This window comes from Antechinus flavipes, chromosome 1 (genome assembly GCF_016432865.1).
Source record: "Antechinus flavipes isolate AdamAnt ecotype Samford, QLD, Australia chromosome 1, AdamAnt_v2, whole genome shotgun sequence".
NCBI lineage: Eukaryota > Metazoa > Chordata > Mammalia > Dasyuromorphia > Dasyuridae > Antechinus > Antechinus flavipes.
In genome coordinates this window covers 52,710,467-52,724,797 of record NC_067398.1, presented here as the reverse complement: position 1 = coordinate 52,724,797, position 14,331 = coordinate 52,710,467, and the positions used below count along the sequence as shown (strand labels likewise).

At 39.3% G+C, this 14,331-nt stretch overlaps 1 protein-coding gene across 10 annotated transcripts in view; it reads left to right on the top strand.

Moving 5' to 3' along the window:
- The window catches only part of TMCC1 (transmembrane and coiled-coil domain family 1), a 265,689-nt gene extending 251,647 nt beyond the window's left edge, over window positions 1-14,042 (top strand). For all 10 annotated transcript variants that reach the window (XM_051982845.1, XM_051982869.1, XM_051982826.1 and 7 more), the window contains 2 exons: window positions 7,682-7,817; window positions 9,844-14,042. In XM_051982845.1, coding sequence (XP_051838805.1) covers window positions 7,682-7,817; window positions 9,844-10,158 — 451 coding nt within the window. In that variant the 3' untranslated portion in view covers window positions 10,159-14,042. The remainder of the gene's footprint in view (window positions 1-7,681; window positions 7,818-9,843) is intronic.
- The last annotated feature ends 289 nt before the right edge of the window (window positions 14,043-14,331 follow it).

The window sequence follows — 14,331 nt, the reverse complement described above, 5'->3', positions numbered from 1 at the left end:
TCTCTATGTGCGTTTAATGTGTCTTTGTGTCCATGTAGTTTTTGACAGTAGAATTCAACCTTCTTAAGGACGAGGTTTGTCTAGAACTCATTGTGTTTGTGCCCCCAGTGTGCAAAACAGTAACTGGTTCTTGATTGATTAAAGACAGACCTCCTCTTTAGTGTGTGAATTTTAGAATGTTTGGATTAGCTCAAAAACTTCTCTTTTTTGATTTCTCTGCTGTGATCAGATAAGTGAAATTATTGCTAAAGCTCTGTCCTACTCTAGGGGAAAAAATTCTAGAATTTTTTTATTTTTCTTTTCTTTTTAAAAAAATAATAATAGCTTTTTGTTTTTTATAATACATGAAAATATAATTATCAATATTCACCCTTGCAAAATTTTGTGTTCCAAATTTTTCTCCCTCCCTTCCTCCACCCCCTTCCCTTAATAAGTAATCCAATATAGGTTAAACATGTGCAGTTCTTCTAAACAAATTTCCACATTTGTCATGCTGCACAAGAAAAATCAGATCAGAAGTGGGAGAAACAAGAGAAGGAAAACAAGCAGGCAAAAAACAACAAAAAAAGGTGAAAATACTATATTGTAATCCACATTCAATCCCAATAGCCCTCTCTCTGGGTACAGATGGCTTTCTCCATCACAAATCTATTGGAATTGGCCTGAATCACCTCGTTGTTGGAAAAAATCTACAGCCATCAAAATTGATCATCACATAATCTTGTTGCCAGGTATAATCATTTCCTAGTTCTGCTCATTTCACTTAGCGTCAGTTCATGTAAGTCTCTCCAGGTCTCTCTGAAATCATCCTGCTGATTGTTTCTTATAGAAAAGCAATATTCTATTACATTCATATACCATAAATTATTCTGCCATCCTTCAACTGATGGGCATCCACTCAGATTCCAGTTTCTAGCTACTACAAAAAGGGCTGCCACAAACATTTTTGCACATGTGGGTGCTTTTCCCTTTTTTGTGATCTCTTTGGGTACAGGATATCTTATTTTTCTCGGTATAACATTAAAAGCATGTACCTTGATTAAAAACAAGCACATCAGTAACTTTTGTAGATTCTTGGTCAAAAAGTATAGTCTGAAGCTTTTTCATCCCATCACCGCCTCCCTCCAATCCCATGTCACAATGGTTATTGCTACTCCATTTTTACAGTCCCTCTGGAATTTTGCAGGTGACTTACATGGAAGGAAAACAGCACTAGTGTTCAGCTCTGTCCAGGCTGGTCAGAGAAGAACCAAAGAGTAGGCCTGCAGTGTCCCTCCAGGGAACATCCCCTTCATGGTATTTCTTAAGCCTCAGACACTGCCTTTGCTGTATGTTATACCCAGTTCTGGAAGACTTGGCAGAGGCTTTGGCTGAGCCATGCCCTTATGGGCTAGGCTTATATATGGGGTCACTATACAGTTTCTTTTCAATCTTCATTAATAAATGGAATCTAGAATTAATTCTTTTTATTTTTTATTGTTTTATTTTTCTGGTTATATATGTATATTAACTTCTTAAATTTACATTTTTTTATGAATCATGTTGGGACATCAGAACAAAAGGGGAAAACTATGAGAGAAAAAAATAGAAAAAAAAAAACTGTGAACATAGCATATGTTGATTTACATTCAGTCTTCGTAGTTCTCTTTCTGGATGCAGATTGTGTTTTTTATCCAAACTTTATTGGGATTGCCTAGGATCGCTGAACCGCTGAGAAGAACCAAGTCTGTCATAGTTGATCATTGCACAATCTTGCAATGTATGACCCTGGTCCAAGTCAGTGGGCTAAGGTCTAAGTTTCAACTATGCTAAAAACACAGCTTCTCCCTATGGGGCTTCAGGGCATTTGAATTGCCTGGCATAAAGTCTGAACTTTCTGATCCTTTCTGCCTATTCTCAGTGCTTGTCTTCTTACTTCATGTTCTTGCATTACTTACTCTCTAAGTTTTTCAGAATTAATCTGCCTTCCTTCCCCTCCCACAACTTTTGACACACCTTTTTCAGTCCTTAACACTAAATTCCAAAGCAGTTGGAGGATGACTTCTACTTCAGCCAGGTAAATTTACCTTTGTCTTATCTCTCCATCATGAAGAGTAAATACAGCAACTCTACACTTCTCCTCTAGGATGTAGAATCCAGAGCTAGGAAGCACTTTTAATTTTAGAATACTTGCAATACTTTGAAGCCCTTAGTAATTTTTAATAGCCTAATGAGACCCCACTAGTTTTTAAGGTTGTAAAAAAAGGTTGAGACCAATCATTGACCTCATTTTACATTTTAAAGTGATTCATGGAGATTTTTCTAGTCCTAGCCCCATCATTTCATATGTTCTGTTGTTTGTGCATTTAAATTTTTTTCAAGTCTTTTTTTTCCCTTTTGTTTGACATAACTCTTGCTAATATCTTTTCTCCTAGGTAAAGGCAAAACAAAAAATTTATATATAAAACCTCTATAATAAATAAGCACAGTCAGTCAACACATATATACAGGAGCTATGTTCAAAAATGTACATCTCTTTTTGTAACTTGAATCCAGCATCTTCCAGAGAGGATAGGTAACATACACTGGAAACATGATTAGCCATTTGTTTGATCAGAGTCCATAAGTTCTTTTAAGTTGTTTTTCTTTTTCCTTTTTTAATTTTTATTTTCCCCAGTTACATGTAAAGCTACTTTTTTTGGTTCCTGCACATAGATTCATTTTTTATATATTTCCATATGAATCACGTTGGGAGAAAAAAATCAGAATAAAGGGGAAATGCCACAAGGAAAAAAAAACAGAAGGAAAATAAAGCAAGCCTGATATGTATTGATTTATATTCAGTATCCATAGGTCTCTCTCTTGATATGAATGGTATTTTCCATCCAAAGTTTATTGGGATCACCTTGGATCATTGAACCACTGAAAAGAACCAAGCCTTTCATAGTTGAACATTGCACATTCTTGCTGTTATTGTGTACAATATATTTGTGGTTGTACTTGTTTTACTCAACCTCAATTCATGTAAATCTTTCCAGGCCTTTCTAAAATCGACCTGCTCATCATTTTTATAAAACAATAGCATTCCAATACTTTCATATACCATAACTTAGTCATTCCCCAGTTGATGAGCATCTATTCATTTTTCAATTTCTTAGCACCACAAAAAGAGCTGCTACAAATGTTTTTGTACATGTGGGTCCTTTCTTCTCTTTTATGATCTCTTTGGGATATAGACCCAATAGTGTCGCTGCTGAATTAAAGGGTATGTACAATTAGATAGCCTTTTGGGCATAGTTCCAAATTGTTCCCCAAAATGGTTGGATCATTTCATACCTCCACCAGCATTGCATTAGTGTCCCAGTTTTCCCACATCTCCTTCAATATTTATCATTATCTCAAAAATTGTTTTTCTAAACAATGTTTTTATTGTCATACAAATTATGGTCCCAGTTCTTTTCACTTCACTCTACATAATTTATAGTTCCCAAGATTCTCTGAAATCATCTCTTTTAATTGTTTCTTATATTGCAGTATTCCTTTTTTTTTTTTTTGCAATACTATTACATATAATGCCGTTCTCTAGTTAATAGGCACTCCCTGAATTTCTAGATCTTTTCTGTTCATTTTAATCTCACCTTCAGGATAAGAAAGTTTGTTATGCTTATAATTATTCTCTCCCAGTATCATCTTCTCCTTTAACACCCTTCCTCCAAACACCCACACTTAGTACCACATGTTTTTATAAACCATACTTTTGGTATTTGTTTAAGTATGAATATGCTTAGAACAGATTAGAGAGAATTCCATAGATGTTCTCCCACAACTTTCCCTGTGTTTGTATACCACTTTCTCATCCATATAATTATAAGAAAGTCATTTCTACCACTACACTTTCTTCTGCCTTCTACATTAGTGTGTTCCTTTTACCTCTTTTTTTTTTTTTTTACAATTTTTTACAATTTTTAAAAAAATTTTTTTTACAATTCTTAAAACCCTCAGAACTGAGTCTTCTGTTTTTCTTATTTAATCACCTCATTGCTCTTTGAAGACTTTAAGACTCAGAAGAAATATTTGTTTCTCCTCCTCCTATTGATCCTACATCTTTTGCCTTTTGGAATATTGTACCCCAAGTTTATACTTCATTTTGAATTTCTTCACTTATTTATAGTGGAAGCTACCTTGTTATGTGTGATCTTGACTGTGGTTCCTGTTACTTCTGTTTGGAGTATTTTTTCTTTAACATGGAAGCTCCAGATTTTGGCTAGAAGTGTTCTAGGACTTTTCCTTTGGAGTTCCCTTCAGGAAATAAGCAGTAAATTCTTTCTTCACATTACCCCCATTTTCACTTAGGACTTCTTGAAATAAAATGTCTAGGCTTTTTTTTTTTTTCATTCTAATATCCAGAGAATCCAGTGAACCTTGAATTATCCTTGACCTGTTTTCTGAGTTAGGTGTTTTTGAAAGCAGATACTGCTTATATTTTTTTCTTTTTTTTCCCCCAGTCTTTTTATTTTGCTATAATGTTTCTTATTGTCTCTTGAAGTCACTTATTTCTCTCTGGTCTGTTCTAGTTCTCAAGGTATTCATTACTTGAGTGAGGTTTACTACTTTTTGTTCTAAGTTATTTTTTTCCTCACACAGCTTTTATTTCCCATTTCACTTCTAAATATTCATATACTCCTTATGGAAAATCCATTTTTTTGTTTGAATTTTTACTTGCACATATTATGGAGTGATTCTCTCTTGTGTTCGTGTTTGGCTATTTTGGGATCTAAAATAATTTTTCATAGTGGAGAGGATAGGGCCTTCTTCTGTTTACTCATCTTTCCAGCTCTAGGACCCAGTACTGGAACTTTGTACTAGGACTAGGCTCTTTCCTCCACTGGGGGATTTGACCCTGCTTGATCTCAACCTGAGTTCCTTGGGTTTCTGCATTAACTTCCATATTTTACAATGTGTCTTTGCTAAGAGTGCTAATAGATTTTAGGCCCTCCTGGAGCTTTGATGTTCAGAGCAAGAAATCATCAAGATCCTTCAGGATGTTTAAGGACCTAGAACTAGGAGATATTTGGGATTGGTTACTACTATTTCTACTTGCTTCCAAGGTCCACATTGTAGGTTTCCAATTGTTTTAGAACTTTCTTGTAGGAGCCCTGTGCTCTTGCTGCTTCTGTACAGAAATATAGGGGCTATAGGTATCTCCTAACTATCTATTTCAGCTCTTGTTGATAGGCTCTATCTTGTTTGACTTCATTGGTGCTGGATTTTCAGTCAAGCAAACTTTCCTGTTCTCTAGAGAACAGGAACAGGAACAGAAACCTCAAAGGGTTCTGAATAATTCTTTGTCTAGTTTTGCAGTGGTCATTGTAGTTTCTTAGTGGATTTGTTCATCATCATTTGGCCTGGTGCTATATTTGGGTGTTTTGGTGTGTGTGTGTGTGTGTGTGTGTGTGTGTGTGTCCAGTCTATCTATCATTTTTATCAGAAGGCTCAGGTCTTCTATTAGGTCTATTATTGTTCACTGTTTTATGTTGTCTTTTTCCTGGTCAACACTTGGCCCAAGGTTGCTAAGAAACTCAAGGCTAATTTAAAATACACCTGAGTGCCCTGATGTAATGTTTGTGAAATAGTGAAGGTAGTCTGATCACAATCACTTATTTGCTTTTCAGTCCTTTGTCCTGAGGTATGGGGGGAATAGATTTTTTGTTTTTGTTTTTGACTGGAAACTAGTTCTTCCTGTTTTTCCTAGCCTGTGCTACAGTTGCCTCAGCTATTCTGCTTACAGATACTTTACAAGGGGAAACTATTGTTTTACTGATCTGGTTTCAGATATTTTAACCCCTTCCCTGAAGGTGATACATCAGGTGAGGAATTTCAAGCCTATGAAGTTATCTGGCTTCTCATTCATCAGGAATCGTAACTACACAGAATTGTGGATTTGTCTTTTTAGTGGTGGTTTCTTCAAGGGTAGTATGCATTGTATACTATGATACTGACTGCAAATAGATCATTATGTATTGATTTCTGAGCCATGATAGGGGTTTTGCTTCTAATTTTGTAAAGTTAAAAGGAATCCTTCCCACCAAATTATAACTTAACCATCTCCCCTGCTAAAATACACAACTAAAACAGTAAGTTTTCAGTTTGAGCTTGAGCATATTAAGCTTTGGGAAATAGATTCATGTTGACGTTTTAAAATAAAGAACCTTAAAATAATGACTAAAATAAATTCTAAATATTTGTGTATTTAGAACAAAATTGAGTGTAAAGCATGTACTGACTTTAAATTATCCTTGAAATTAGTGGTGGAAACATTAACACTATAAACACTTCAATAGGTTCTTAACTCTTCTGGGAGCTATGTACCCCATTTGTCAGTATAGTGAAGCCTGTGCACCCCTTCTCAGAATCATAATTTTAAATGCATAAAATAAAAATGCACAGTATTACAAAGTACACCAATTAAAGTAGTCATGAACGTGTTAAAAAGATAAATGTATGGACCCAAATTTAAGAAATCCTTAGTTAGAGGAAGAGTGGAAACAAGGACTATCTAGAAGAAGGCACAGGCATTGTTGATATGAATCCCTTCAGTGTTTGGTTCTCTGCTCTTTAGAGAGCAGCAGATCATTCAGACAAGGAGATTTTACCTTTGTAAAACAGCCAAGTGAATACTCTGGCCCTGGCTCAGCTGCTCTTTCCCTGACAGATCTGAGCAGTCATTTCCCTTCTCTGGACCTTCTATTCTTCACTTGTTACACACAGATCCTCACAAGTGGGGTAAAAGAAATGGAGTCAGATCTTTTAAGAAACCAAGTGCTTTAATGCAAATTAAGGTAGAAGTAGTTTGTGCTATTAAAATAAAACTTACTAGTGTCTGTTTTTTCATTTCTTTTCCTTACATAAACTTGACTGTGTATGGATTGTATAAAATAGGTTGGGCTGTGGCAGCTGCTGGCCCTAAGATGTTGTGACTGGGCAGTGCTGAGCACAGTCAGCCTTATGCCTCTGGCTTGTTGGCACTGGTAATTTGACAGCAAAGTTTGGATGGTTTTGTTAGGAAAAAAAATTCTGAAAATGGCGGTCTTGAAACTAAAGTTCATTCGAGTGTGCTCTGGGCACACTGGGCTTTGGGACATGGTGGCATGTTGCCAGTCTCTTTGCTCCATAGAATTTGTTCACACCCCCAGTTTATGACTTCTTCTCAGTTTCCTCCCTGATGTTTCCTGTAGATTGAGACTGTATTTAGTAGAGTTATGCAGACCAATTGTTTATCTCCTATCAGAGGATTTCAAGCATAGAATAACAGCTGCAGTTCTCTCTTCTTGGAAAAAGCTGCCATTCTCCATCCACTTGTGACTTGAGGAGGGAAGCAAATGTTGGTAGTTAGAAGCCAGCATGCTCCAACTGGGCCCATTGTAGGACTTTATAATTGGGAATTTCTTCCTCATTTGGGAAATGTGTTGCATTCTTCTTACCTAGATCATGGGGATAGTTTGGTATAGCTAATTGCAACAACAACAATAAAAATGGGCTAGAAACAAGATAAAATTGTTCATTAATAAGAATCTTTGTTTTGAAAGCTTCTGCTTCTCAGTTCCCATGTGGGAATCAAAGATATGCTATGAAGGCAATTTGAAAATTACCAAAAAAAATTCTAATTTATAATATTTTCTGAATTCTCTCTCCCACTTTTCAGATGTGAGCGATTAGAGGAGCAGCTAAATGATCTGACAGAACTCCATCAGAATGAGATCTTGAATTTAAAGCAGGAGTTGGCCAGCATGGAAGAGAAAATCGCCTATCAGTCCTATGAGAGGGCCCGGGACATACAGGTTCGTATCAGGGCTTAGAGACACAGAGTATGAGCCCTCAGACCTGTGCCCACTTAAACTCAGACTGATCCGTTTCCTGAAAACTCCTAATTCTCAAGTCTTGGCCAGTCAGTGGGTTGGTCAACTACTAGGACTACGAAGACAAAAGGGAAACACTACCCTCGAGGAGCTTCTTCTGAGGGATACCACATGTATGTTTGTATAGAAGCAGAGAGAGAATGAGCGCAGGGTCAATCCAAGGTGCTTAAATACAACCCAGAACAGGAAGGGTACTAGTAGCTATGTGGAATGAGGATCACTTAGGTCGAAAGGGGTATCATTCTTGCTGGAGAAAAAACTCCTTTCATCATTTACTGGAAAGCCTGTTTATCTCTGCAGACTGGGAAGTCCCAGCAAAGGTTTAGTTCTGTGTATTCTCTTCAACTAAGCATATTGGACTGTTCCCTCTTTTAACACATCCAAAAGCTGTCTTGCTTTGAATTTTACACAATGAACAGAGACCACTGAACTTGATCATAAGGTAGCCAGCTGTCTTAACCTGACAAACAAAAATCTTTTGCAGAAACATTGTCAGGCACCCCTGGATAAAGGCGGGAGGGACAGGGAGAAGATTAATGGTCATCCTTGCACTGCTCCTCTCACTCAAGGATAAACACCATTCATTCTACCTTTCTTACCCCAGAATGTGTTACTGAGTGGTAACAACTTTGTAGATATAAAAAAAATCATGAAATAAATTGCCACTGATATTGATGAGGATGATGATAGCCAACGTTTATTTAGCTCTTTAAGGTTGTCAGAGTGCTTTCAAATTTTATTTCATTTAATCCTTACTATGACCCTGGAAGGTAGGTACTGTTATCATCCTCATTTTACAAACAAGGAGATGAGGCAGACAGAAGCTAAGTGCCTAGTCCAGGCCAGCATACATACAGTACTGGATTCCATTCCAGGTCTTTCTTATTCCAGGTCCAGTGCTCTGTTCACTGCATGACCTAGGGGCCTGTGCTCAAGGGAGTCAGGAACTTACTTTGCTGGTAGCAAACTCACAACCCACAAAAGTCCCAGTGCAGCCAGAGCCAGATTAAAATGCCATTAGAAAACAACTAAAAATAAATAAATCAAAATATAGAACAACCTGAATAATGTTAACTTGTGATGTGAGGCCCACAGGATCTATTTGAGAGGGACACCACTGACTCCAAACATTTCTCCCAGTGCTATATTTTTCTAGGCTTCCTAAGATGCATTTTTCTTGAAATCTCCATTTTCAGTCTGTGACCTACCTGGCTAGACTCTTGAGCTTGTAGAAATGTAAGAAAATAGGAGGCAATTCCACCCTCATTCAGTCCATCAAATAAAACTTCCAGGAATGTCATCTAAGCTCCCAGAAGGTTGGCAATGATGTGCCCAGGTAAAAGTATCTGGGTTTCCCATTTGAAATTCTGGGATAAAATGTGGGATGAGAATCTCTGCTATAAGCATTCAGAAGGAATCTGTACCCTTGAAACATGAAGGGATTAAAATAAACTCATTAGAAGAGCCATTAGATTATTAGTTTTTGTGTTTGGTGCAGATCTACAAAGCAATGCTAAATATCCATCTGTGCCTTCAGAGATCATGGGAAGGAGGAACCCTGAAGTTATAAAGTCAGCAGCATCAGAGATGGCTCTCAGCCTCATCTGTGCCCTGTGGGAATAATCCACGTCAGTCATTTGCTTGAATTAAAAGGAACGAGTCTCACTTTGAAAGACAAATGTCCCAAATGGAAGAACCCAGGGGGGTTTGAGCATGTTCAGTGACAGGCTGGTCTTCCCAGTTGCTGTCTCTGAGACGGGCAGAGCGCAGGGCAGCAGGGCGGTTGCCCAATTTCTTGAGGGGCCAGTGAGTTACTTGACTTGCTGAGAGAGCCCTCATCCCCCAGCGTGCATGCTTTGAATGGGATGTAATCTCTGCTAGTGTGGGTGCCCTGTCATCAGTAGGGGGGCTCTTGGAAGGCTTACCTGTTCCCTGTTCTGGCCCACAGGAGGCGCTGGAAGCGTGCCAGACCCGGATCTCCAAGATGGAATTGCAGCAGCAGCAGCAGCAGGTGGTGCAGCTGGAAGGACTGGAGAACGCCACCGCCCGCAACCTCCTGGGCAAGTTCATCAACATCCTTTTGGCTGTGATGGCTGTCCTCTTGGTCTTTGTCTCCACCGTGGCCAACTGCGTGGTCCCTCTCATGAAGACTCGCAGCAGGACGTTCAGCACTTTATTCCTTGTGGTTTTCATTGCCTTTCTCTGGAAGCACTGGGACGCCATCTTTGGCTACGTGGAACGCTTCTTTTCGTCCCCAAGATGATGACACGGAGGCAGCTGCTCCCCGACCCTGGCGCGTGCATGCAGCAGAGATTTAGACAGCAGCCTGACTACTCTGAAGTTTTAAACGACAAGAAAGAGTCGAGTGAATCTGTTTACATTTAGAATAACGTTTTTTCTCTGAGAGACGCGATTGCAATAGTATTTTTTAGATTTTATCCAAGAAGTTTTTTGGGCAAAAATCCTGGATCATTTTTATGTAGCATGATTCTCCTGGGATGCAAACCTTAAAAAGATCCTTTAACATAAACCAACACAATCCGGAGCACAGCGATGGGCATTCTAAATTCCGGCTCGAACTACTGCACTACAACCCGATAGAAAGAGGAGTCCACTTCAGCCAGTTAGGCCTAGCCACCTGCCTTGTCTGGGAATGTCCCAGACCCTCCTTCCCCAGGCTCCCCTTGACTGAGAAATCCTAGCACATTCCATGTCTGAAGTCACGGATTCAGGCTGGATCTTCCTTAGCCGCGGAGAACGCATGGAGGAACACGTGGATCGGCCCCACTGCTTTCACGCTCACGGCAGCCACTCACGGGCATCTCAGAGGGTGGTCATTTTTATATCTGGGCCCTTCCCCTTTTGCAAGGATACAGTGTCACGCCCGACAGGATAACTGCACAGTCCCTACTACAGTATTTTGAAGTAGCCCTCTAAATACTTAATCTTAAGCAAAAGCCCTTGGCCGCACTTTTAAGGTTTTTTTTTTTATATATATATGTGTGTATAGTCACAGATTTAAAAAATAAAAAAATCCGAACAGCATACTTGAAGAATGTAATACTCAAACTCTCAGTGCTTCCTTATGGTTTCTAATAGGATTTTTTATTATTGTTATTATTATTATTATTATTATTATTATTGGGTTTTTTTTTTTTTTTGGAAGGGGCTGGGAGGGTGTTTTTTTTCCTCGAAATAAAGAAGTGATGTTTTTAAATGAAGAAATGTGTGGATAATTAAATGTGCTCTGTCTTGTCTCTAAACAATTTGAGGAAAGTGAGACCTTGCAAATGCCGCCCTCTGTTGCCTCATGCTTAGAGTTGCAATATATTAAAACATTTTTCCTCTCTCCATCATTTCCCCCCTCCCCCCCAATGGAGTTGATTTAGTTGGGGAATGATGGTGACTCTATGAATCTCAAACCAGCACTATCGAAATAGGGAGTATTTCCCTTAAAATTTACTTCAGTTCCTAAGCTGGACTGGGGCAGGAGACTTTATCAAGAAATAAGAGTCAGCCCTAAATCACTTTAGTTTTTTCTTTTTATTTATACAACAAAGCATCCCCAGCAACTGAAGCCAAAGTGATCCTTCATTTCTAGCTGATGGTAGGCAAATTGTTTGTCCTCCTGTCAGCTCTGTGGCCCCGGGGAGCCTTCTTTTCAAAGCTTTATTCTGGCTGCCTCCCTGGGGCAACGAGATGATTCCCTTGAATGAGAACAAGAAAATATGTTAGGTGATGAAGGCTGTTCCTAAGGCATGTGTATGAATGTTTTGTCAGTGATCTGCTGTCCTTCACTGGCTTTCCTAACAGAATTATTCTCAATCTGGGTTCTGTAGTTTGTGTTGATTTTTCTTTTTGAATATGAATTCTATTATGTGGAGAGATATTGAGCCAGCCCCTCTCTTTTCTGTAACTAACACCCTCATGCTATTGGAGTGCATGCTTCTGACTCTCCACAAAGGGCACAGAGTTTCTGCACCATTCCCAGTATCAAACTGTACCTGCTGTTCTCTCCCTGGCTCCAATTCTGTGCAACCAAAAGATAGAATGCCGCGCACTAGGAATGGGAAGCCAGGCTTTAATTATTTTGTTCATTCCAAAAAATTATTCCTGAACGAGATTATCATTGCCCCTTTTGCTGGGAAGGCAGGGTTTAGGGTTCCCGTGGCTGCCCCGGCCTTGCTTAGCTTTAACCAGCTAGTCCTTCCAACCCTGTAACCCCTGTGTGCCTCCTCCAAGAAATTCAGCATATCACCTCTGTAATCACAAAACTCAGGTACTCCTGCTCTTCCCCTACTTATCTCCAAAGGGCAGCTTGTCTGCTGCTTGAATTGCCCTCATGAACTTGTTCTTCCCTTTCCCTTTCCCCAAACTAGGAGAAGCTGCAAGGATTCATTTTTTTAAGAAAGAGTAAAAGGAGATGTATTCCATCCAAGTTTATATTGAAATAAAATCATTCCTGTTTCCCACTGCATTACAGATGAATTCTGAATACTTGGAAGTCTTGTTTTGCCTAAAAACATTAACTATTGCTAAAAAAACAAAAACAAAAAACTGGAGTGCCGTAGAATGTAATGCCCTTATGTAGCTGAAATAGTTTCCTCCACTGTTATGCATTTCTCCATGATCCATTTTAATACGTTTTCTAAAAACAGGGAAGAGAGACCTCTAAGATACGAAATATACACTACAAACATCATCTTTCTTAAGTCCAGTCTCTTTGCCACTCGTTAAGCCAGAATGTCTCTTAAAGTTGTGTGGAAACTATTAACTGTAGTGCACACTGGAAACTCTGGGGAGCGGCCTGTGCACCCCAGGGGCTTCCCCCCCATTCGCCTCAGGTCTGTGTTCGGTGCCTCACTCCTTTGTTCTCTGTTCTCTTCTCCACTCTGAACTTGGTCCTTACAAAAATGCCCTGGTCATTAAGCCCTGAGCCCCAGGCCAGACAGGGATAGAAAGTTCTCCATCTTCCTCTTTCCAGCAGAAAAGCTCATCCTAGTTAAGATGAGACAATTAAGTCCCCCTTGAACCCTGGTCCTTTTCCCTTCCCAAATGTCAGCATTTCCCCCCACTTTCTCCCCATGTTCCTAATCCTGCTGCCTTTTCTTCTGACTCGATTACTTCCCCTGCACTAAGGTGGTTCCGAGATGTTCCCCTTCCCTGGAATCTCTTCTGTCACCTCATCCTAATGGTCTAACAATTGTTATCTTGTGGGAAACTTGACTCTAGCTCCTTTCCTCGTAAAGGCTATGTTTGTTCTCTTTGAAGGAAGGGCATTCCTGGATTGCTCGTATGAGTTGGTGCCTACCCTGGTGTGTGTGTGACTGGCTGTGTCCTGGGACGGGAACCACTTTCAGGTCGTAGGATGATTTCCTGACATTTCACTTTGTTTCTTTTAAACCTAAGGCACTTCTTTCTGATTAGACCTCAGGGTGGGGTGTTGAGCATGTTCCATAACCTCAAACTGGGGAGCCGAGGTAAGCCACGCTCCGTCCGGGAGGATTAGGGTTCCTTCTCACCCCGTGCCCCAAACTGAGACAATCCGAAGTTCGAGAAGACAGTTTGAAGGAGTCTTCTTGCTGATCTCTTGATGTTGAACACAGTTCCCTCGGGCTCATCCTCTCGGTGTTTCGGTTTCGTTGCCAGTCTTGCGTGTCTGTAGGGTACAGTTTGATGAAATGCTGAATTCTGTTTGTTGTTGCACTGGGTCCTAAAAGGAGCTGTCTCCCAGTTTGGAAAAAAATATGCATTCAATAACCAAATCAAATATTGTTGTGATGAAATAAGCCAAGGTTGATAGAGCTGTGGTTGCCCCTTCTACCTAATGGAACTCGGATTTCTGAATGTGACTCTAGCGAGTTAAAATATGTCTGTCTGCGTGTTGTGTATGCCGGGTGGTACCGTAGTAGGCATTGACTAGACTGTAAGTGTGTTTTTTCAATTTGTAAAAGAATAAAAACTCACTTGCACGGGTTGAAAAGTTCAGAAATGACACTTGTGAACGTAACACTGTAGTTGCTAGATCTTAAGCTGCTAATTGTTGAGAGAGATTTACATTTATGTTTTGTCTGATTGCTGCAGGTTTCTTGGCAGCACTTTTACTGTATATAAAAATTTAAATAAAGACCTCAACTATTAACATGATGGTCTGACTTCAATTTGTCTGGCTCTTTTTTTGTTGTACTTTCAATTGCCAAAGATCACTGAAAAAAAAAGATGCTAGTAAAACGTTGGGAAGTGAAAACTGCATATTTATCCTTTTCTTTTCTTTCCTTTAAAAAACAAAAAACAAAAAACAATTCAGTCCCTCCCAGCTGTACCACATCAGGCTGCTCTTAGTTATATCCCTAAATTCATAGAAGTAATATTAGATTAATTCAAATCATTATATCTATTGGAAATTTCAGGAAGATGTGTTACTCTTCTTATTTGA